The 24,719-nt window shown below is 47.3% G+C and overlaps 1 protein-coding gene across 2 annotated transcripts in view; it reads left to right on the top strand.

Annotated features, from left to right (window-relative positions):
* Positions 1-24,719, top strand: part of Rcd6 (Reduction in Cnn dots 6) — an 86,919-nt gene that overhangs the window by 56,850 nt on the left and 5,350 nt on the right. For both annotated transcript variants that reach the window (XM_037421564.2, XM_075875814.1), the window contains exons 2-5: positions 8,958-9,012; positions 17,943-18,031; positions 21,107-21,202; positions 21,682-21,741. In XM_037421564.2, coding sequence (XP_037277461.2) covers positions 8,958-9,012; positions 17,943-18,031; positions 21,107-21,202; positions 21,682-21,741 — 300 coding nt within the window. The remainder of the gene's footprint in view (positions 1-8,957; positions 9,013-17,942; positions 18,032-21,106; positions 21,203-21,681; positions 21,742-24,719) is intronic.

Raw genomic sequence — 24,719 nt, 5'->3', positions numbered from 1 at the left:
CGTAAGCGCTGCCGACTAAGGAGGGAGAGCGATAAGTGGCTCGTTTACGACGCGCATGACTGTCGTCTGACGGGCAAACAGGGAATGGCGTGGCCCGCTATGACCTTAAATATGGCCCTTACAAAGCACGGCGACGCGCCGGCGCGAGGACCAACGCGGTCAACGACCTCTGTGCACATGCAGTGTACAAACTCTCGTGAAAGCGCGAAAGCAGCGGCGGATCTCTTTGTTCTTACCACAACTGCTGGATAGATTGAAGGAGCCGTGTGGTCGTTGTCTCGAAAGCGAGTGAAGAGCCGCACGGACCGACCTCAGTGTACTGTAGCTGTATCCTAAGACTTTTCTTTGTTTTTGTTCTAGCGTGTGCTATAGCAAAACGCCACGTTTCTGCAAGGAAGAGTGGGACATTAAGAAGGATGTCGTGAGACATCGTCATGTTACTGTTGCGTTATTATATACTGCGCGTCTGGAGCTGCAGGCTGTGAACGTTGTCTTTCTCGGCTCTCTTTAAAGCTAAATCACGGTAATTGCCTAACTTTGTCTACGTGGCGTCCTATCTTTATGCCGTGCGTGTTGCCAACCCTTTCAACTTTCCTCGTCTCGATGAATGGACTTGAACTGCGCATCGCGAGAGGGAAGATCGAGGACAAAGTTTAAAAGTTCCTTATTGTACTTTTGTAATTATACATTTAATGATTGAATATGAACAGCTGCAATCGCCTAAAATTTTTATTTATTTTTTTTCTATCTAAGCGCATTCAGTATTATTTAGAACCCCGCCTAAGTTATCTATTTGAAAGTTTACTTTATATCTCTGTTCAGGCGCTGACCGTGGGGAGGGTTTGCGAGGGACAGGGAGACTCGACCGAAACGCGCATAACAAAATGGTGGGACGATTGCGCATGTCGAACTACGAGAACTCAGTAACTCCCACTGTGGATCTGCCATTAGGAATGTGTGTATTAGAAACATCAGAATAAGAGTCCCTGGTTATGATCTACCATCATACAGGAGAGAACCTTGCAATAAAATATAAAACCCTCGATTAATTATTAGTGTCCTACTTGTGCGGTAAGCGTGTTGGCAAGACAGTGTCTCTTTCTGATTTTTGGAGAACGTTGAGAAACGATGACCGATAAGCTCTACCTGCATGCTTGACTGATGTGCTTCGAAAATTCATCATCCGTAAAAAATGGAGATGTCAGTTGGCCTACTTCATACGAGTAACCTGTAAACTACAGTGTACCTCTCAGTAATTAGTTGAAATCACCAATAATAAAATTTTGTTAGACATGCAATTATCAATTTCGACTTTTCACTGATCCGTTGCGCCCATTCGTTTTTAACTCAACTTGCGCTGTGACCTGAGATCGCCAAAAAATTCGTACGCAGCAAAGAAAATGCCTAGAACTTTTTTTTTAACGGCAGTGGATGCATAAACAAAAGTCTGGGCTGGGTGTCTACTTGGTTCTCCTCAAACTGGCTTAGCCTGGATTTGAACGCTAATACCACAAAGGTCTAAAAAAAGGTTGAGAGAGAGAAAAAAAAGCTACACGCGTAATCTTTAATCGTATTGTATTGGCCCTCTCGACAAAAAAAAAAAAAAAACTGAGTGTTCTCACGAATTGCTGTAAGCAGAATGTCGTGCTTGTTTTCGTGCCTTATATTTGTGCTCGGTCTCGAAGTGCGGTTCATCAAAAACCACGCAAAAAAAAAAAGAAGATGACCCTTAATTTTAGGTCTGGTGGTCTCATTCCGCCAGGTCTGGTGGTCTCATTCTGCCAATTTTCCACGGGGTGTGCCCTCCCAAGCAACTACAACTTCGTCCAGTCGAGCACCAGGCCGGAATCGCGTTTGTACCTATTTCACCAGTAGGTACCTGGTGGCAGCGATTCTCTGCTTTCCACAGCAGCGGCGGATGCTCAACTATTTCACCAAGGCTGTGGTGGGTTAAGGTATGCCCAAGGGCCTTCGCAGAAGATTATGGGGCTACCTTTCGAGATGAGTACCCAGAAATAACCTAGCGCCATCCAGGTCGGTGTGCTCCTCTATCCATTGAGTTGTAGGCTTACGCCGCAGAAGCGAAGTAAAGACACGCCTGAATGACAATCGACGCCAGCAGAGAACGCGAGCATTCGCTTCACGTGCCACTGCCAAGCGCCATCTTTATTTTCTTCCGTTTGCTGTCGCGCGCGCTCTCTGTTTAGCGAGCCGAGCCATCCAAACGAGGGCGCTACAGGTTCCTCCTTGATAGAGTCACTGGAAAAAAAATTTTCCAGTGACTCTACCCCTTATAGAGTTTCTGTATAAGGTAGCATTATACAGTTACTTTACCCCTGTAGACTGAATATCGAAATTTGACATGTTCTGGGCAGTCCAACGGAATATCAGGCGTATATGAGAGGCTTTCTATAGCGGTTTCCAGATACGGCAGCTTAAGTCGGTCCAACCTGACTGCCTCTTCTCTGCCATTTTGTAGAAGAGTGTCAGTTTTTTGGGTGCGTTTAATGACGCGGAATGGTCCGTCATAGGCTGGCGTTAAAGGTGGTATGACCGCGTCCTGGCGCACGAAAACATGTGTTGAAGTGGCCAGATCAGAGTGGAAAATGTTGCCTCGTGTTGGGAAGGTCGGGGCGAAGAGGGCCGGAGGTTTTGAACCCAGTGCAGGAGACGTTGTAGAAATTCTTGCAGCTGGATTGGTAGTTGCGTTGAGATGAAGAAGTCTTCAGGGAGCCAAAGAGAACTTCCATACACCAGATCCGTCCGGATAACAGTCCGTAAACCTAGAAGCACCAGTGGCAAGGCATCGACCCAGGTGACCCTATTGAGGCGGGTAGTCAAGGCGGTCTTCAGTTGCCGGTGAATGCGCACTGTATCACTGTAGATCATGTCCAGGTCACCACTTTTAAGCCTACAAGTGGTGACCCGGACGTGATCTACCGTGCTCAGCAGCAGAGTTGGTGTATAGAAGTTCTCTACGGCTCCCTGGAGACTTCACCATCTGAACGCAACCATCAGCCCAGCCGCAAGAATTCCTACAACGCCTCCTGGACTGCGTTCGAAACTTCCGCCCACTCCCCCCCGACCTTCCGATCACAAGGCAATATTTCCGCACCCTGATCTGGCCACTTCAACATGGTAAAACCGGTGGGTTCCCGGTCGGCCCTGGGAATCGAACCCGGCATCTCCCGCATTGGAAGCGGACGCTTTAACCATGTAGCCACCGCTGCGGTAACTTAGACGCTTTGAAAACGGTGTGCACGTTTTGGTGTGCACGTTTTCAGTGTCTCACGCCGCCCGCGCGTACCCTTGGCCCATTTGAACCATGCGCGCAGTTAAACCGCGTGGATTGCGTGGCGCACGCACGCGAGCTTGGAGGACTCGCTCGGTTGACCCTCCCTCCCTTCCTCTTAAATCGACAATTCGTTGGCAGAAACTTTTTTTCACGTGTGACCGGACGCCTCAGTTCCGCGCGCCGCAACAACGGACAATGATCGCGAGACGCACTCGGAGGTGTGAATCGTGACGTAATCGTAGCTCCGCCCACTTCCACATCACTTCAACACTCACACACACGCGTGCGTGCGTGCGTACACACGCAGAAAGACACACAAGGTGGCAGGATAGGAGTGTGTTTTCGCTGGCGTCGAGTCCTTGTAGTCGACCACTTCTGCTCAAAAAACAAATGAAAAAAGTTTCCTTTTAGGGCTGTTTTTTTGTGTGTTTTTTACTTCCCTTCTGGTGAGTCCCGCCGACCGTAGACAGAGCGGTTTGGGGTCCCAGATTTGCAGGGGATAAGTCGAGGTCGCCCGATAGCGCGGAACCACTGGAACGCGCGCCGCCTCGGTTTACTGCAGCACTGCAGGGTTGTTGCCTTGCGTCGTCCCTTGCCCACTTAGCCTGCTTGCCATGTGGAGGAACCCACACAGAAACACAGACGTACCCCCTCGCCCACCGCGTTTCGTAGCAGCCACGAACAACGTTCCGCGTAACGGCAGTCTTATGAAACGAGGCCGACCGCAGCTCCCATCTGTCGGCGGAAGAGGAAAACGGTTGCTCCTCATTCTCTCTTTCTCTCTTTCTACGAATGAGAAATGCGTTGAATGTGCCCGTTACCTTGCTTTCCCTCCTTTCTCTCTCTTTCTCTTTTTCCTTCCACTGCCCGGTTCTCACTTAACATCCTCTCATCCATCCGGCCTGACGCTCTTCCACCTGTTGCCGACGCTCAGAGGTTGCGTTCTTCCCGCTAAAAATGTTCGGCCTTGTTTAACGTTCGCCAAACCAGATGGCGCGTTGTGTCTTGCAGCTGGGAAGTTAATACATCCGCTCCGCTTTTGGCGCCAGCGAACAACATGCGGCCGTGGATTGTTCGTTCGCTCTGCAGCGTTCACTGTTGCACTGCAAATGTTATCTAGTCATATCACACGTTGGTACCACGCTGGCTGGGGATTGGTTCCCGTGTAGAATTGTATGTTAGCTTCACATGATGTGGACATAAAGTTGAAAAGCAGAAATAACGATATCCTCGTATATGTCATCAATCAATCCGTCCGTCCGTCTGTCGGTGCGTCTATTCATACATTCCATCACCCATCTAATGAATGAATCAGTTATGGAATTCTGTAAAAACATGCCCGTAAGCAGTGAACTATGGCGATACAAAAATGATACGGTAAATTTTAGAGGTGCCCAGTTTTTCTTTTTGAAATTCGCGTCAAATCGTCGCTGCTGACAAGGTTGTTTTAAAATTCTTAAGTGAAACAAGTTATTTCATTTGTTTCATTTAGAGACTTCAAATTGTTCTTTTTGGACCGACCCAGTGGTCAAGAAACATTCGTGCATTTCAGCCCTAATTTTGTAAGAATACTCCACATTTTTTTCCCACGAGGTTCACTTACTGTCGAGCGCTGTTCATTGCATTGGATGATATCTAGTAGTCTTTGCAAGTGATGAGCAATCATCTCCCCTTCTCGAGACGTTATCTGTAACGTTGCGATGGAACAGCTTCGTAATGCCTTATGATTTCTGTTCATGTTCTCGGTAACGCTGATAGGTCCCATGTCACTGGCTCTAGCCGAAATGGCGAGAAACTGACAAAGCCGTAGACTCTGTACAGGATATCCGCGGTGGTGCCGTGAACCGATGGTTTGTGATACCCGGAACCCGCGGCTAGTGCCCGAGGGTGGCGGAAGTTATTGGGACCCCATTGTGCCGATAACACCCGTGGGCAAATATTTTGCGGCTCAACGGAGTCACGCGCGAGGTCGACCGGCTGTTCCAGTTTGGGACGCCGTTTGTGTCGCGTGGCAGTTCGCGTGGTCGTGTATGCGGTCGGTGCGGCGCTCTGTAAGGTGATCCGGCACTCGAGCAGAATGGGCAATGATTCCAGAACTCGACTTGAGGAAGGAGAAGGACTGGCTCAGGAAAATTTTCAAGGGCAGTGTCTCGACCTTAAAGGAATACTAAAGTGAGACAGTGTATACAACAACTTCCAAAGAGAGCAGCGCTTCGAGATAGGTAGCAGTGCATTTGAAGCTGTGAAAAAAGTACGTCTCCTTATGACAGGTAGTAACCGCGGAGCCGATATCACGAGATCGTAGTAACTAAAGGAATAAGAATGGGGTGGAGCACATTTGGCGAGTATTTTCAAGTCATGAATGGTAGATTACCACTATTCCTCAACAGATAGGTATATAACAGCTGCATTTTACCGGTAATTATCTACCGAGCAGACACATAAATGATCACAAAGAGGGTACGACTTAACATGAGGACGACGCAGCGAGCAATGGAAAGGAAAATGATAGCTGTAACATTATGGAACAAGAAGAGAGCAGAGAGAGAGAGCAGAGAGAGAGAGAGAAAGGAAAGGCCGGGAGGTTAACCAGATATTGGCATCTGGTTTGCTACCCAGCGCTGGGGGCGGGGAAGTAGGGGCAAGAAAGAGGGGGTAGATAGAGGAAAAAAAAACTCACGCGCACTCATAAGAAAACGAAAACACACACAGGAAGGGCGTCCTAGCTACAACCGTTCAGTAAGGCAGAGTGTATCATGGAACAAATGGGTGTTAAGGACATCGTAGCCGAAATCAAGAAAAGAAATGGTCGTGGGCAGGGCACGTAGCGCGAAAGCAAAATAACCGCTGCTCATTGAGGATCACAGACTGGATTCCAAGAGAAGGCGAGCGGATGAGGGGGAGGCGGAAAGCTAGGTGGGCAGATGGGATGCGGGTATCAAGTGGCAGCAGGAAGCACAGGACCGCGTTGATTGGCGGAACATGGGAGAGGCCTTTGTCCTGCAGGGGACGTAGTCAGGCTGATGATGATGATGGTGATGAAAGTGAAACAATGACTCGGCTTAGATTGATAAAGTACATTTACTGAAAACTCTAATGTCCCAATTGTCGCCATCATAAGTTCGTTATTCGCGTATAAAATGAAGTTAAATGTAGTTGAAGTTTATTTTTCAAGTTTCGCGGTGATATCTCTGTGCGTGACGTCGTGAAATTCAAAACGTAATTTTTTCTATTTTCGCGACTCGGACTCGATGAAATTTTTTGAAACTTCGTATATGCTAGGTACATGACTTCCACAGATCGCAATGTACTTCATTTTTTTACTGATTAGAGACTGTATACGTAGAACCCAGTAGACGCCGTCAAAATTTATGACGTCATGTTGATGCAGGAAAAAAATAGTTTTTTTTACTTTAGTGTCCAAAAATCTAAATTCGGTCTTATGTCATATAGCAGCCAAGAGCCCAAAGTGATGTACAAACCATCTGTCTTCGTTAATGTGTGTTTTTTATGGTTTGTTTGTGGAAAATATTGTGATATTACGCGAGACCATAGTGAGAGCGGCAAAAAAAAATAATTAGACGGAATTACGAGATTCGTGGTTAACCTGTACGATTGTAAATTAACGATTGTAAAGTCGAGAAGCAGCAAAATATGCTCCTCAAAGCACAGGAGGAAATACTGACCAGCCACTGTGGTCTATAGTGGTTATGACACTCGGCTGTTGAGCCGGTAGCGACGGTACCAGATGGTGGCCGTGCAGCCTCATTTCGATGTAGGTGATACGCCAGAGGCTCGAGTGCTTAAATTTAGGTGCACCTTAAGGGAATCCAGGTGTTGAAATTTCCGGAAACGTCCACCATGGTAGCTCTCGTAATAATGTGGATGTTGTGAGCATAAAACCCGAAGAACTATTCTTATACTACGAGGAAATACCGCTAGCGTATATGAATTAATAAAGCTTTTCCGCTAGCGGAAGCATCCTTCCTTCGCAATAACTGTATTTAGAGATAATATCATTGGTGGAAAACATGTTATCGCGATAACTATCATTGTCAGTTTTGTGCATAATGCAAAACAGGGGCACAACATAGCTCAAAATACTGTGCGTTTATGCCTCGCACCGTGAACACGCGAGCACCGCCATTTTACGGGAACCTGTCACTTCATGTTCTCATATTCGTTGAAGGATACTTCTCCGCACTAAGGGTTTATGTAAGGAGAAGCCTGCTTTAAAAATTTCCCGTGGGTGCAACGGGAGTGCTTGTTATAGCCCTGACACGTGGGCGCTCTAAAGTCCTTGAGCTAAATGGGGGTATCTTTCGAAAAGGCGTTCATGAGCAGTGATTCACGTCAAGCGAGCATCTCTCTACCGGCAAATCTCCACTGTGGGAAAGCAGTTCCAACTTCTACTTTTCGAACCTAAAGCATGTTCTGTCGCATACAGTGTACACAACTCGGCAATCCTGCCTTTCAGACTAGGCTCCCTTGGTGTGGTTACAATGCCCTCTGGGCGCTGTTTGTGACTGTCCTCCCGAAAATGAACTGTCTAGGTAGTGACATGACCTTTCTTAGGTCGGTGTCACATCGCTACACCCACCATGTTAAATTACAGCAGTGTCCTTTGCTTTGCTCATAGTGCGGAGGATTGGAGTCTGTACAATGGGTGCCTTCTTTATTTCATCTATTATTTTTTTGTTCATGTGAGACACCAAATCAAACCACATAGACTACTACGAGTCACCTAAATAACTTGGTGCTTTACCGTGGGTAAACGGCGCTGTATTTCTTTCTGCAAATAATTCTTCAGAGTAACAGAAATAGTTTAATGCAAAGTATTTTGGCTTTTGTCCGTGTGTCAGGGGCATTAGAGAATGTGCCTGCAGCCAAAGATGTTGTCTTTAGTAAAATAAATGAAGTTATCAACCATAGAGCTAAGAAAAAAACGCACAGGAGCCAAGTCAGGGTCGATTTTTAAGACCAGCATTTTTCGGATCACACCACCAGGACATTGGGCGTCTGCGTTCTCTAAAAGAATCGAATTTGCGCCAGCGGATTTGTGCCATCGAGACAGGTTCAATTAATGTTGACCTTCCGTACAAACGGGGGATGAAGAACGTATTACTGTTTGAAACTCTGTGGGCTGGCTGTTTCACACAAAAATAGCTAGCCCTTCGCATACTTATGGTCCAGACAATGCAAATAACAAAGCTATATAGTGGGGAACTGCAGAGCTGTTCTTGTACTGCTTGTCGGTATGAAGAGACAAACGTGACAAAATTGTTCCAGCTTTACAAGTTGGTTGGGCTAAGTGAGCAAGAAAAAATAGTTTGAGTTGAGTAGGTTATACGTTGCATAGACGTAGAGCCTAGAAACTGATAATCTGTAAAAAAAATAAAAAATCACTGCTTGCTACATCACCAAGCTAGATTGGGTCGCTGCGGAAGTTTAAGGGTATTCATAAAATCAATAAATTTGGTAAATATATTTTTGGCTGACGTAGGCTGGAGGTATCCACGTAACTAGCCGTTGTCCTGATTTCGATGGGGCCTGGGGGGTTTTTCGTGCACAGAGCATACGTAAGCGTTGAGAAAGTGAACGCAACAGCTCTTCCATTGCGCACGCCGCATGTCAACTTATACCTTGCGTTTCTTTTGTTCAGATTGTCTACCTGGGCGCCTTCATAATGGAGCTGTGGTGGATAATAGAGAACAACGGTGAGTCGTATTTTTAATATTTTGTCTTGTTTCTTTTTTCTACCTTTATATACGACCACACATACAGGGCCTACAAGGTATCTAGTAAAATGACACCCCATGTGGCGCTAGTCTATACGGCTTATACATACATGAAAGCGATCATCGATTCATCACCCTTCGGTCGGTACTGCTTAGTATGCTTATTTATGTAGCGCCGAATCCGGTGTGGGCGCACGGGGACAGAGCAAAAGAATGCGCACGGCATGTGTAAACTTGCGTCTCTCGGATTACCATCGGCATGAGCGGAAACCTCTGCAGCGTGGCGCCAGCTAATCGCTGTCCCTGTCTCTCCCTGTACATTCGCGCGATGTACACCTGCTGTTCTATGTCTATGGTAGCGTGTTGGACAAGGCTGGGCTGGAAAAGCTATATAAAAAGCGTCCATGTATATAGATCACCTGCTTTTTTGTATTACGTAAGAGACACGAGTCGAGACCACGCAGTGAATTATGGAACGGAAAATATTGGGCCTATAGCGTTGAGATACGCGAAGATATAGCGATGCGTATTACAGAGAGCGAACGGTGTAAAGAAAATTTGGCGTTAAGAAGGAATGCGGAGCAGGGAAGCGGCGTTGGTGGTAATGTGGAAACTGCGTGGAAAGTCCACTTGAGCTATTTTCTGTGGGTATATCAAAATTACCGGTTATATTCAGAAAACGTAAAAGAAATGGGCGTAGGCAATGGTGGTTCAAACTTTCCCTGGAATTTTTCAGTTTTACTTGCATATAGACCATGTACACATACAAACGCACGGATGAACATAGATAAAGCATAGTTGAATACCCACCACTCCCTGGTACAAGTATACCAATCACTTAGTTGAAAATCATCCGTGTACCTACACAATCTCTTCACAGCGTTCGTGGGGATCGAAACCCTCTTTTTTTTTTTTTTCATGTTCTCCGTAAGTTTCTCCCCTTTGGTGAAAATACGCTAGCAGGACCAGATGTAGAAGTCTATGTATCCCCAACTTCGTTGCACTCAGTACTCTTAGGAGCTCTTTACAGAATTCGCCACATCAGCCCGTTGGGGCGCGCCGCGTCAAACGTGCTGTGTGGAGTTAGAATGGCGTCGGCCTGCACCCCTGCATGGCTGAGCTGGGAAGGTCATGTAATCCATATATGGCCCAGGTAGCCGGTGGTCTGTTAGAGAACTTGAGCCAAAGGAAGGGAAATGCTCTCCAGGACGGCAGAGTGTTGGGTAACATGATGAAGTAAGGAAATTTGCCGGCATTATATGTGTGGTATAGTGAACTGTAATGCCTGACATCCTTTAGCGCAGGACAAGGAAGATCGCAGATGCTGCGGGAAGAAGCCTTTGTTCTGCGGTGGATACGAAAAATAGGCTGCGGATGATGAAGGAATAAAACGCGTGATTGTGTATCGAACGAATCTTTGCGATCAGCCTACTTGAACACTAAATAGTACCGCTGGCTGTTCAATAGCTCCAAATAACGGCAAACGTTATAGCAGGTAAATATATAGCGACAGCTTGGCTAAAACGTTGCGATCGTTTTTACCTGTGCATTGCTACAAAATGCCGCTTCGTGCCAAAAAACGATGAAAGCGGTTTCGTTACAGGGTTTCTTTCTGTTTGTTTTTATTTCGTCTATTCGCGACCAGCACGTCTTGATCAAAGAAACTACGCAGCGCGCGCCTCCCTGCTGACGTGCGCTCGCATTTTCTACGCGCCAACTGCAGCAGCGTGCGCCGCCTTGTCTCGGGGCTGGCAAGCGGCCGCGAAAACTGGCCAGCCCAGATCGGCTAATGCACAGGTTGTTGAGCGGGGTTACGATGGCGTACAGTGACGTGATTCGAAGGGAAAGAAAGAAAGAAAGAAAGAAAGAAAGAAAGAAAGAAAGAAAGAAAGAAAGAAAGAAAGAAAGAAAGAAAGAAAGAAGCGAAGGTGGCGTGCGGAGGGGAGAGGGTATCGGGGGGCGCAAGGGTCGTGCCACGGTATGCCGCGTTTTAATAACGGGCTGCTCGCTTTCTCTTCTGCCCTCCACATCACGATGTGGGCCTTCGCAGTTAGTCCCGAACCTGTTGCGCTACGACGCTCTTGTGTAGCTTCTTGGAGAGCGTCGAAAGGGCCGCCGCGCTCTCATAGGGAGCCATTTCTCGGAGCGACAGTTACGTGCAACGAAGCGAGAAAGCGAACAAAAAAAAAAAAAAGCGCCTGCCTCTCCCGAAGCTTGACTTCAAAAAGGACGTCATTCCTGCACAGAGTGAGGCGCCGTTCGCTGGGTACAAATTTCTTAACAGGCCCATACGTAAGCAAGTGCGCGGATGTGCTCTTTTTTCCGCGTTGTTATCGAGGCGCGCGTGATTGGGAAGTCATTGCAGCAGTCGGCAGGAAGCGCGGAATTGCAAGACGGAAAAAAGCTCGCTATAGTGAAAACTGCTAAAACGATAATGTTGCGACAGATGATAGAAAATGTAGCTCGGGAGGGTTGAAGCTTGACTGAATTCATAGCGATCATTTCTGAAGGTTTCGACAGCACATACAAGCAACTTGGAAGTCGGCCATCTTTCCACCTGATTGTTCTATCCCTTTTTTTGTAAATCTTGCATGCGCTGTAAAAGAAAAGAAAAAGGCCTTCGGAATTAATGAAAGACAAAAAAAAGGTTATGGCGGATCTTGGGGGAAAAATGACTGTGCGTCAACTAAAGCTGCAGTTTTCTTTAATGAAGTGGGTCAGTTTTAGGGTTAAACTTACATCATCATCTTTTATTTTTGGCCGATTTTTGTGTGAATTGGGGGGGGGGAGGCGCTGCGACAAACTTTCGCCCCCTCCTTCTTCCTGCAGGGTAACCCTGCGTACGTCTGTAATGAAGAGGTTTGACTGTTTTTTTTTTTTTAGATTTGGTCAATAATTGGTGTCTTTAGTTCGGCTGATAAGAACCTTGCAGGCAACGTCGATTTTCTCATTAATCGTACAACTGCAGACGAAGTATACAACCTGCCGAAATCCTCATTCCTGGGCACGCAGATTCGATGTAAGGATTCGAGTCGCTCGATCGTATATTTTTTTTTTCTTATCACTCATCGCTTCCGTTTCTGCTGATAACGTAGGCTGAATGTATAGCCTGGTTCGTGATGGCGCGGAGATTCCAAACACCTGGCACGCAGATTTGAATAATAATAATAATAATAATAATAATAATAATAATAATAATAATAATAATAATAATAATAATAATAATAACGGTTTTACGTTCCAAAATCATGATATAATTATGAGGGACGCCCTGTAGTGGAGGGCTCCGGAGATGCCGACCATCTGGCGTTCTTTAACGTGCGATGACAGCGCACCGTACACAAGCCTTTAGCATTTCGCGTCATGCACCGAAATGCGACCGCCGCGGCCGGAGTCGAACCCGCGTCCTTTGGTTTGAGCAGACGAGCACCGGAGCCACCGTTCCGCCGCGGAGGACCCCACAGATTTGAGAATTATACGGCGCTATACGCATGTCTCTCCGTCGTTCTGTGTAATGCGAAACTTACGTGCGAATATGGGGGCCTGTGGCCTCGATAAAGAGGGCGCTCCACAGCATGCCCGGAAATTTAACAATATATATCAATACGGCATACAAAAGTGACTTGCGGGATGGCAGGATTCCGAGTTCAGAATAGTCCAACGCAAAAGGATCGAGGCGTACATTTTTTGTGCGGGTAAGGGTTTTATGTTTCCATTCTTGAAAGGCGTTGAAGTCACTTCGGCTTCGATACACAGCGCATTTCGCTTCGAATTCGCTCGTGTGGGGACATTTGAATAATATCTGAATGGATCGCAAAGTCGAGCAGCCTCGGAAACTCGCTGAACGGTTCGAAGGCCTAGATAGGCGCCGCTTCTGAAACGACGCACGCCGCGTTGTATACAGTGTAGCTGGCTAAGAAACGAGGCTGCGGGCGATGCTCAGATGGGGTCAGCGCGGGGCCGCTCTGTGGAGCAGTCGTGGTCACCGTGCATCGATGGCAGTCACGTGCGCCATAACGCTGAAAGGCGCTCGCTTGCTGAACGGAGCGAGCGGTGCATGGTGAAAACCGTTCTCTGTCGAAGCTCCTTATACTGCCTGGTATAGCCTATACGTGAGCAGTCTCGGTATGCAGGGCAGGTGATTTATTTAAATGCAGTTGCGTGCATACGCAGCTGAAAAAAGGTGTAATATGAACACGTATACGTAATTACATTAGATGTACGCAAAAAAAACAAAACATATAGGTCGCCTCTTTCCAAGTTCTGCGTTAACGGCCGTCCTGACACTGGATCGAATGTTTTGAAGCCAGTTATTTTTAACCATGTTGTGAAATACGCTTTTGATGAACTCTCGCTTGAGTCAATACTGATATTTTACGAGCGAAACAATTCGTTTAAGCAGTACAGTGGTTGACAGGCAAAGTCGACGGGCATGACGTTCTGGAAATAAGAGAGGGGAACGCAGAATGTACACGGATACCGGGAAATGTTTGTCATCTTTTTTGGAGTCTTTCTCCGTGAGTATATGACTGAAAACGTAGAATATATTGTTAGAACCTAAATTAATAGAACAAGTTTCAGCGGATTCCGTTCGCAGGAATCCGCCCACAGCGCCGATAGTCTAACCAAGTCAGCCGCGAATTGTGGCGTTAATCTTCGTCGTTATCGAAGGCCCATTTTGAGCCCACATCAGCACGACGACATCTCTCAAAGATCTTGAGCTACTCATTTCTTGTGTCAATTAAATCACTGCCGCCTATGCCGTCAGATTTCTCAATTCCATCACCCCTTTTCCGGTTTTATACTGTGTTCCCAAGCCCGTGGAACCCATTCTACATAAGTTCCGTTCCGTGAATTGCACGATTTCGAAAGCTCCCTACTAGTTTAAACTAGGATGTCGCGCCACATGGTTATCACGAAGCATAACTCAACAGTGACATTTAGAAACATAAAACAGGTCGTGCATGCGTATTATGTCAATGTTTTCTCGCGTCATTAGAGAGAGAGAGAGAGAGAGAGAGAGAGAGAGAGAGAGAGAGAGAGAGAGAGAGAGAGAGAGAGAGAAAGGAAAGGCCAGGAGGTTAACCAGATATTGGCATCTGGTTTGCTACCCAGCGCTGGGCGCGGGGAAATAGGGGCAAGAAAGAGGGGGTAGATAGAGAGGGGGAAAAAACGCACGCGCACTCATGTGAAACGAAAACGCACACAGGAAAGGCATCCTAGCTACGAATGTTCAGTAAGGCCGGTTGATCGCAAAAAGTGTAATACCGCTTTCAGGGCCTTCTTCTGTGAAGTTGCATCTTGTCGATATTGTAGAATTCCTTGCTCCGACAGAGGTTGATTGTCTAATTTGTTGAGTTCCTTGCGAAGGCATAGTCGTTGTTTACTATACTCTAGGCAGTCACAAAGAATATGTTGGATCGTTTCTTCTTTGCCACAGTGGCCACAGGCTGCGGTGTCGGCCATCCCAATGCGTAAAGCGTAGGCGTTGGTAAACGCAACGCCCAACCACAGCCTACATAACAGGGTCTGGTCTGCTCGGCAAAGCCTCGACGGGACTTGAAGACTTAGTGTAGGGTCAAGCGAGTACAGTCGGGCATGCTTGAAGTGTGGCTGATTCCATTGTGATGTGGTTTGCTGGCGAGCAAGCCTGCGGACGGAGCTTTCGTGCAGCATCTGTCCTAAAAAGTGCTGGTCGTAGTTTATGTTCTTCTGTGTGGGCTTAGCGGGCAGCTTGATCGGCCCGTTCATTGCCGATGATTCCGCAGTGACTGGGCAACCACTGAAATGTAATTTGGTGCCCTTTCTCAGTCAGGTGGTGTATCTCTGCTATCTCTAGTACCAGCTGCTCGTGTGGTCCATGGCGTAAGGCTGATAGTAGAGACTGCAGTGCCGCCTTCGAGTCGCAGAAAATAGTCCACTTGCGTGTAGGTTGATCAACTACAAATCGCAACGCGGCACGAAGTGCTGCCAATTCTGCTGCCATTGATGTTGTTGCGTGAGATGTCTTGAATTTAATTGTCGTGGCCAACCTTGGTATCACTACTGCTCCTGTAGAGCTGTCCGGCTGAACCGATCCGTCAGTGTATATATTTCATTTCATTTCATTTCATTTATTTACTCTCAATGCCGTAAGGCGTTACAGAGAGGAGGGGTACTATATTAAACAATCAAGAGAAAAGACAACAGCGGGGTGGTTACAAAAATTGATTGCTGACAGTGGACCTGAAATGCGCAGCGTCGCTGATGGAGACGATGGAGGCTGGAAGGCGATTCCACTGCACGCTGGTCATTGGGACAAACGAGTCAGGTAGAGGTTTGTTCGGTAGTTTGGCACACCAACTTTCAACGGATGATCAATGCGGGATGACACGTATGATGGAACTGAAAAAAGTGATTGTTTTAAGGTCTGATTGGTGTAAAATATTTTATGGAAAACACATAGGAGGGATATCATACGACGGGTTGCAAGATCAGGTAGTTGTACTACTTGTTTCATGTTAGTGACACTGTATGACCGGGAATAATCAGAGAGAATGAAACGAGCGGCCCGATTTTGGATAGCTTCAAGTGTGGAGACAAGATTGGCAGAATGTGGATCCCATACAGAAGAAGCATGTTCAATCTTCGGCCGTACAAGGGTTTTGTAAAGCAGCAGTTTTAATGAAGTGGGAGCTCGAGAGAAATTTCGTCGAAGGAAGCCGAGCATGCGGTTCGCATTATTGCTAATATATTCAATGTGCGAGTGCCACGAAAGGTTATCTGAAATCTGAACGCCCGGGTATTTGCAGGTGGTAACCGATAATAGAGGGGACAAAAACCGTTCTCGCTGGATGGCGGTACTTGTATATGATGAACATATGATAAAAAGAAGCGAGATGGCGGTACTTGAAGTGTCCACTAGACGGACGGATGGACGCATGAATGGACAGACAGAGAGACACACGGATGGACGGACGGATGAATGGGCGCAAAGACGGACGCATGGACGGGCGCACGGATGGAAGCATGGACGAACGCTTCGCCCCACTCATCATCATTTATTCCGCGGATATGCTGTGATTTTTTTTTTCGTTTGCGTCCTGACGCGAAGCAGTGACCACTAGTTCATACCATTGCCCTATCCCTATTGGAAAAACTACCATGGTGGATACAGAAAAACACGGTGGGCGTAGTGGAAATAATAGTGGGTATACTGGAAATTATGGTGTATATGGCGGAACGTAGTGGAAATTATGATGGATATGCTGGGACATACTGGGTGGCATGTCCAGAAGATGGTGTACAGATGGGTAAAGGGGAAGCGATGGTGGGAAGTAGCGGCTAGATAGTAGGCAATCATGGGAGGCTCCGCCCACCATTGCGATATTGCTGGGAAGCACTAAGATGGTGGGTGGTGCTTATTATGGTGGGCCACATGGTGTACCTAGCTGTGAAGCTCTTCCCACCATTGCGATAATGCTGGGAAGCACTAAGCAGATGATGGGTGGTGCTTATTATGGCGCGGGCCACATGGTTTATCAAGCTGAGAAGCTCCCCCCACCATTGTGATAATGCTGGAAAGCTGTAAGCAGATGATGGATGGGCTTTTAATGGTGGGTAATATATATGGTGTACCAAGCGGGGATCTGTACACTACATGTTCTACTACCACGACTTCCACCAAAGGTTACACCTACCGACCGAGCCCGTACAATTGCTCTATCCGCGCCGCTGGATTTCAGAATACACGATTTCGACGAATAAGAATGACACTACAGCACAGCCATGGCATCAATTAACCTAAATGAAACATTTTTTGTTGTGTACGGTGTCCGTGCAAGAAGCAACAAGCATCGATGCGACGCGATTCCAGCACTTACAGAGAACGTACGTCTCCCCTCACCGACAGCCGCCGGTCACACTCGCCGGCACTTCTCTGGCTCTCATGCGAGAACACAGACTTGGCAATTCGTATGCTTGCTGAACCAATAGGATAGCATAATGTTTCCGGCGCACTGAATTCGTTTTGGCCAAGCCGTTATGTAGTTGTTGCTAACGATACAGCTACAGCAGTGCGCTGGCACGACTGCACGCGTTGTGCGAAAAGCATCCCAATACTCAATCAGTTAGGTGGGCGTATCTAGGGAATGAGCCTATGGAGGCGTGATAAAGCCTGAGCAGATGTCGCCCTTTGGAACGAGCGAGAAACGGATATTAAACTTGGCAGACCCCGTCGGTAAACGGTACCTGTTCCCTAGTTCACTTGTTTTTTTTTCTTCTTGCGGTTGTGAATTCTAACAAAAACATAGCGTTGATGTCATTATAGCAGTGGCAATCGTTACAGGCAGCAGTTACTTGTGTTTAATAAATGTGCAAATTTTAGTAGCAGGTGCACATCTCGCATATATCGAGTACGCGACAAACAAAACTGAAGTTGAACCGTAAGTTCGTTTGTGAACTAGCTATTTAACATGTGAGTTCCGTCGTGTTGGCATGGCGCAGTGGTTAGTGTCCTCGAATGAGAATCTGCAGGTTGCACGTTCCAATCCTTGGAGGCCAGTTTTTTTTTTGTCTTTACGGGTGTTTTTTACATCGTTTTTATAAAATTTTATGTTATTTGCGTGGCGGCTAGTCATGGTGATTCTAACGCCATTTCGCGCCCAAGCGTTGCCGGCACTGCAGCATCCACCATATCCCACCATACACCATGCATGGTGGACGTTTTCCAGCATTACCACTACCCACCACACTAATCACCACTACTCACTACACTACCCACTACACTACCCACTACACTACCACTACCCACTACACTAATCAACTATAATGGTGGGCGGTGGTCTACAACATGCCCACCATTCGTTTTTTTTTTCAATGGGGATATTATAAGTGTTTCAGCACATGTGGTGTTATTTTTTACTATGCAGTTCAGCTGCCCGTCCCAGCGTACGTGCTGGCCGCCGGCTACTTCTCCATCTTCTTGGTCTCCCTGTTCCTGCTGGCGGGTCTTTTCCTGGTGAGTGTGTATACACGCACATCGCGATCAAATGATGACTGGCGGCAACTACACATTTCCTCTGCCAAAATGGCCCGTAGGCTTTCTGCACATGATTCGTGCGCGATGTTCGTCATAAGGAAACAAAACAAGGCACAAAAGCGCCATGTTACCAGACGCGTTATAAAAAAAGATATATACTCGTTTTTCATGACAATTGTACTTGCTTGCAATCGCTTCATGCGAAGAACGCTATGCGGAATAGTCTCAAGTGCTTTTGATTTACTAAACGTTTTGCGATTGGCTCGAAAACATTCGAGCGCAGTTGCGACTTTGAGAGTAAGAAAAAAAAATAAAAATAAAAAAAATTGCCCGCAGCTTCCCTCGGGGGAACACTGAGGAGGATGCGGACCATATAATTGGTTAACGGGGTGTTAAAGTGCGACTTACTTGGGTCGATGGCTAAATTGGTTAACGTGGTTGTGAAATGGGGTGTTAAATTGCGACTTACTTGGGTCGATGGCTAAATTGGTTAACGTGGTTGTAGGAGGGGGTGTTAAATGAGTGAACACGTACACACGTATGCGAAAGGGCGGCGCTGGTCGAAGGGACGTCGATCATTGTGTTTGTGGATTCGTTGGAATTCATTTCACCGCTACCTTGGACGTCGACGCGCCGTACAAACCAACCGACGAGCGGCAACTGAGCGAGCGAGCGCCGACCTTGAGTATATATACAGCACGACGGCGCATGCACTGTCAGCTGTTGAATGTTCTCGAAGCACGACGCCACATGCGCGTCCACTGGAGAATCAGGAGAATTGTAGATGTCGAACGCGGTGTGTAGAGGAGGAAGGGTGCACAGATGGTGGAGGAGTGAAGCGCGCGCGGTGTGTAGAGGAGGAAGGGATGCACAGATGGTGGAAGAGTGGGCGACGGCGCGACGGCGCATGCGCGCGCGTCGGCTGTCGAATGTTCGAGAAGCGGTGCGGACGGAGCGGACAGCGCACTACAAGGCGCGAGTATAAGATGCTCCGCATCTAAAAACCGCATTTAGAAACCATGACTATCGACCAAGTCAGAAAGCAAAAATGTATCCATCTTTTACCACGTTGCACGAATAGTTGCGACGTCGTACACGAAAGGCTTATCCTGTTTACGAGAACATTGCTGTAAAGGTGAGCACGACCTGCCGGAACTGGCTTGACGATACGCCCGCAAACGTGGGTGGCGACGGCAGACGGCGTATCCTTGCGACGACGCAGAGGAAAAGCCGAACGAAAGGAAAACTGTGGCAACAGGAATCGAATAAATGAAAAAAAAAATCTTGCATAAAAAATGAGAAGAAGAAAAAAGCGAGACGACGTGCTCGCATGCAAACGCTGCGCCATCGCTCGGGCATTCGCGAACGTACGCGCTTTCGCGGAACGCATTCCTCGGTTGAAAAAGCAAATATGTACAAAGGAAGGTTAAAGCTGGACGGCGAGTTTGCTAACGCGAGCGTAATCCTATATCGGCTTGTGTCTCCCTAACATTCAAAGCCAGTTTCGCCGTCCCACGGTAATGAAGAAATAAAACGAGGCGAAGCAAAACAATGCATAGAAAATAAAAGTTCCGCGTTTTGTCTGCGGAACGCGGCGCTAAAAGTAAAAAAAAAAAAAGGCGCGCACAGGCGCTGCGCTTGACGCCTCAGCAGGCATATGATGACTGACTGCCTCTCCATGCGCAAGCCTGCGAAGGCGCGCCGATGTTTTTCTTCCGCGGCAGGAGACCTCCTGTGTGCGAAGCGGGGGGGAGAGCACGTGTTGCGTGCACGTGTGAGCTTGTTTGTGCGCATTTGTGAGTGTATTTTGTGCGTGCGTGTACGTGTTGGTATGCAAACTGCGGCAGGGTTCACTAAAAGCTGTCGGTGCCTTTCTCACGGTCACGCATATCGTCGTCGTGCTCGTGTCTGTTGAACAGGCGCCTTCGCGGTTCTACAACGTTGCGCGTCCAGCGAAGAAGAACCGTGGGATAGAGCTTTGAACGTCCGACGGTTTTAGGCGGGTCAGTTGCCCCTTTCCGGGCGTGCTCATCGCGAAATGATCGCTGCCGGCGGGGATCTTTAGGCCGGGCGCGCTACGGTAGATAGGTCTTGTGGAGAACCGATAGCGAATCGGAAGAGTTAGTACGAGGATGTATATTTTACCAACAGCTCGAGGAAACGTGTTATAAAGAAAATGTTGCTGACTTTCTGAGAAATATTCAGTCGCCGACTCTCCAATGAAAGTTGACACGACAGGCGCTGCTTGGAATTGGCTTATTGTAAACGGCCGTTATGGGATATACACCTTAGTGATGCGCAGATGAACAGAGCGAGTATATGGACTATACCAGTTCTTAGGCTGCATACGTGCTGCATCAAGAAGATTTATCTCTCTTTTTATTGCAGAAATGGGCGCGTCACTAACACAATCATTTTTTTATGTGATACGCCTCCCACCCGCCATGGGGGTCTACAGGTAACCCTCTTAAATGAACGATGATTATGAATCCGTGCAAAAAAATATGCTCTCTGGCGTACATGTAATAATAGGGCCCTTGCGCACTATAGTTGAACGTGACTATAGGAAAAGTTAGGCTACAACTGTTAAAAGAGGCACATCGTAGAGGAGACGTCAAAGTTTGATATAATGCAGATGCTTTACATGGTGCTGCATTCATTTATCCCTTTTCACTCATTCTTTAGTACATATCTGTGCGGCATAAGCGTCCACTGTGCTTTTTTGTTCTTCTTTAGGGAAGAGCTGAGGGGGAAAGGGGAGACATTCTGACTTTCTTCACTCCCTGGTTAAAGGGCCCCAGAGTAATGAATAACGGCATGCTTTTACTTCAATTTGTTGTTATAGCATGTTCATTTGGAAGTTATCTTGGAGTTCATGCTCAATCACAGCAGAATGCGGGCCAGTCTGAAGCTTATTGCGTGAAAAAGCATGGTACCGTCATATCGGCTTTCACTGCATGCGACGTATGTATACGCCCGCACGATGTTGGTCTTCAGACGCTGTCGCGCCACCTATAGCGTGTACCCTGACCCTCTTCGTTCCGTGTTTCGCAGAGGAAATCGAATTACCTACTGGGTTGGCTCTTCGTGTCCGTGCTCTTCTTCTTCCCCGAGTGTGGACTGGCTCTCTTCATGAGTCTACAGTACTGGGTAAGTATACACATCACACCTCACTATACGCTCCAGTTCCTGTGCCGCTTTAGTTTCATTCAGTGAGCTGTCACTTCCACTGGCAGCTGCGTGCCAGTGGAAGAGACAGGAAGGTTTGCTTGAGTTGTTTGTCCGATCGAAACAACTGTGATCACCGCTGCCTAATGATACGCCGCGAACTGCACACTTCCTCCCGCAATCGCCTCTCTCTTCGTCGCAGCTCGCACACCCGTAAAAATAATGGTGGAAGCTGACTGTATGAACTTCGCGTTGCTTGCGCAATTCCGGCTTTCTCTCCGCCCTCTTGTCGAAAAAGTGGGGCCACAGTTTACTTTTCTGTCTTTTTTTTCTGGCACCGTTGTTTATATACATTTCTCTATGACGAAGCTGGTGTTGGTGCAAACACACAACCGTTCGTGTGTTTGCCGTTCAGTGCCCCCTAATCTCGACGTTATCACTCTTGTGTGATTCTCACGCAGAAACTGGACAGCAAAGGGATTGCGGAGCTGGCCTTTTACATCGCCCGTGCAGTGATGAACGTAAGTAAACAAACAAAAAAACGTCAAATTTATTTTTGTTGTGTCGGCGTGGCTTAACAGCGCTGTTCGCGAGAAATGCCCGTATAATTCAGTCGGACCTGTCAGTCAGCCACACAAGTCACGTAATCCGTGCAGTTTTTCCGCTCTATACAGTATAGCGCGCCACTTCCGTTCAGCAATTCGGAGTAAAACTGTGGCCGGGTTTGTTGAAAGGCTGGCTGGTAGACGTTCCCTTAAAGGAAGAAACAGTGCGAAGACTGGACACAAGACAATGAGCACGCAGCGTGGTCAGTAGTCCTGTGTCTAGTCTTAGCGCTGTTTCTTCTTTCGAAAGAAACAAAAACGGATCACACAGAAAGCCATTCTTCGACATTTTATACGTGGTCTTACTCCTCACAAAACCGCAGATCTGAATATCAGCTCACATAGCATGATAGGCGATGTAGCGCTATGCGTGCGACAAGCTCTACACGCGCAGTGCGTTTTGAAACGACGTCAATGACGAGGACGTGTCCTGGGTTAGCTTAGCACTCTCGTTCGTTTCTCTCGAGAACCCACGCGTACTGCACGCAATTATGCAGCCAGGGCCGACAGTATACGGCCTGAACAGTGTAGAACGGTCGTTCCTGCGGAAGGGTGGTCCGCCGCTTTCGAAGCGGCTTCTAAAATGACGCCTTGCCGCGCGTGCGACCGGCGTCTCGAAGGAGCGCGCGACGCGACGCTGAGCGCCTAATTTTCGACGTCGCAGCGCAGAAGCGCGAACGGGTTTTCGCGGAGAGCACCTCGCCGGTATTGCCTGCCATACCTGGCCGGCTGTTTCACACTCCGCTGCGTCGTGGCCTCGTTGGTCCGACAAAGCGTGAAATTCGCGTCTTCCCGGACGAGGAAACGCCAGTCGCAAGAGGCGTCTCGCATGCCACCCACCGATCGTCTCCGTTTGCCGCCTCGTTCTCGGTACGGCTTGTGTCGCGCCTTTTTTTTTTTTTTTTCGACGATATTTCGTTCGGTGATACAGCTCTAAATAGCGCATCTGCAGTCGTTACGCATTTGCAGACGCCGTTTGGTTTTAAAAGGGTGGCATAGTTTATACATGGTTGTATATTGTCACGCAGCAAAGGACGACGCAGTTGTCTATAAGGGAAACAAGTTTATTGGAGCGAACCTGTGCTCCCCTAACAACTGAAAGAATACACAGGCGGCGAAGCAGTGGTCGGCAAAACAACGTGCACGCTAGTGAGCGTCGGCGATCGAATGTCGTGGCATCGGCTGTGCGGGAATTTATATCCCTCGGCGCGAGGGTTTCTCGAATAGTCGAATTGTATCGAGAACGCTGTGATAGCGTTTGTTCGAAACGCTGTTTGTTCGGAACGCTCGGAACGCTGTTCGATAGCGTTTGTTTGAAACGCTGTGATGGCGTTTGTTCGAAACGCTGTGATAGCGTTTGTTCGAAACGCTGTGAAAACAGTGATAGCACAGGCCGGCGCAGCCAGGCCGAAAATGCAAAACACAAATAAACAAACCCAATGCATGGTTCGTGGCAATATATATGCTATAGACATGAGTCTCCGGCGTGACTGCGTCAGCCTATTGTGAAGCTGAAAATAAACAATGCAGGTTTCGAGTAAACACTGGTCATATAGGTAAACAGAGTATACATGCTAATGTATTTTTGCCTCCCTCTGCGTTCAAGCATATATCTAGGTTTCCTTCGAGGAGGTATATGCAGTCTGACTTCCTGATAGTTACTGTTGAGGTTTATTTATTTATTTATTTATTTATTTATTTATTTATTCAAAATACCTGCAGTGCCCGAAGGGCAATATGGCAGGAGGGAATACAGAGGGGAACATTTTCGCATAAAAAAGATAACTATGAAAACAAGATTAACACAAAAACATTAGAAGAAGATGTAGATATAAGTGTAACAGTATGTCTCTGAACGATGTTTTTGTGCGACAGTCAACAACCTCCTGCAGAAACTGATTCCACTGGGAGATTGTGTGGCGAAAAAAACCGTGTGTTGGTAAACGTTTGTTGTCCAAGAACCTTCTCTTATTTTAGAGATTGGCTTCTGTGAGATAAGAAATTGGGAGGTAAAAGGTAAAAATTTTTGTCTATTTTAACGAAGCCGTGAAAAATTTTGAAAAGCAATTTTAATGTCATGTTTCTTTTTTTTTCTACGTGTACTTGATAATTCCCACCCCAACCGGCCCTTTAGTTCAGTAACACTAAACGTGAAGTCACAGTTGCAAATGACAAAGCAGGCTGCACGGTTTTGTACCAGCTCGAGCATATTAGATAGTTTGTTTTTTTTTACACTCAATAACAATAGTAATACTAATGTACTTCCGTCCCGGGGTGCATTCCAGTGACGCAGCAGCGGGCAAGATGAACTTCATTGGTTTGTCGCTTATACCGGACATGCTGCTTCACATGAACGTCACAAATGATAAACCAAGGCAAGGAGTCAGGCTAACCGGACACACGACCTCGTGCATGTACATACCGACTTCTAAACATTATAAGTCTTGTAGCACGAACTGAGTGGCTGCTACGCATAAAAGTTAAACTGACGGTATCGCTGTTAGCGTCGGCGCCGAAACCCGGATGCAGCAATGTTCCGCAATCCAGTACCCCCAGGGCGGCAGCTTTGTGGGCTTGTATACAGCTGTCACCCGTGTGTACAGCAAATATACCCGTGTATTCTACACGTACATAAGCAGAACAGCTTGCGTGATGAGTCTGCGTTTTGATCTCGCTACGTGGTAGTGTACTACGGTTATGTACTGCGTGGTAGCATTTGAGTGATCGCATTTACAGAAGCTTGTTGTCAGAACTGGATTGAAGAACAAGGTTGAAACTTCTTGAAGTTCATGCATTTACCTTTGTGTTCGTGAAAATTCACCTTCATATTGGCGTGTTTCTTCGCCTTCCCAATTGTTCTTACTCTTTTTTTCTTCTTATTTGCGCTACCGCGC

This window comes from Rhipicephalus microplus, chromosome 2 (genome assembly GCF_043290135.1).
Source record: "Rhipicephalus microplus isolate Deutch F79 chromosome 2, USDA_Rmic, whole genome shotgun sequence".
Lineage (NCBI taxonomy): Eukaryota > Metazoa > Arthropoda > Arachnida > Ixodida > Ixodidae > Rhipicephalus > Rhipicephalus microplus.
Note: the sequence above shows the minus strand (reverse complement) of the source record. Positions and strands in the feature narration are given on the sequence as shown.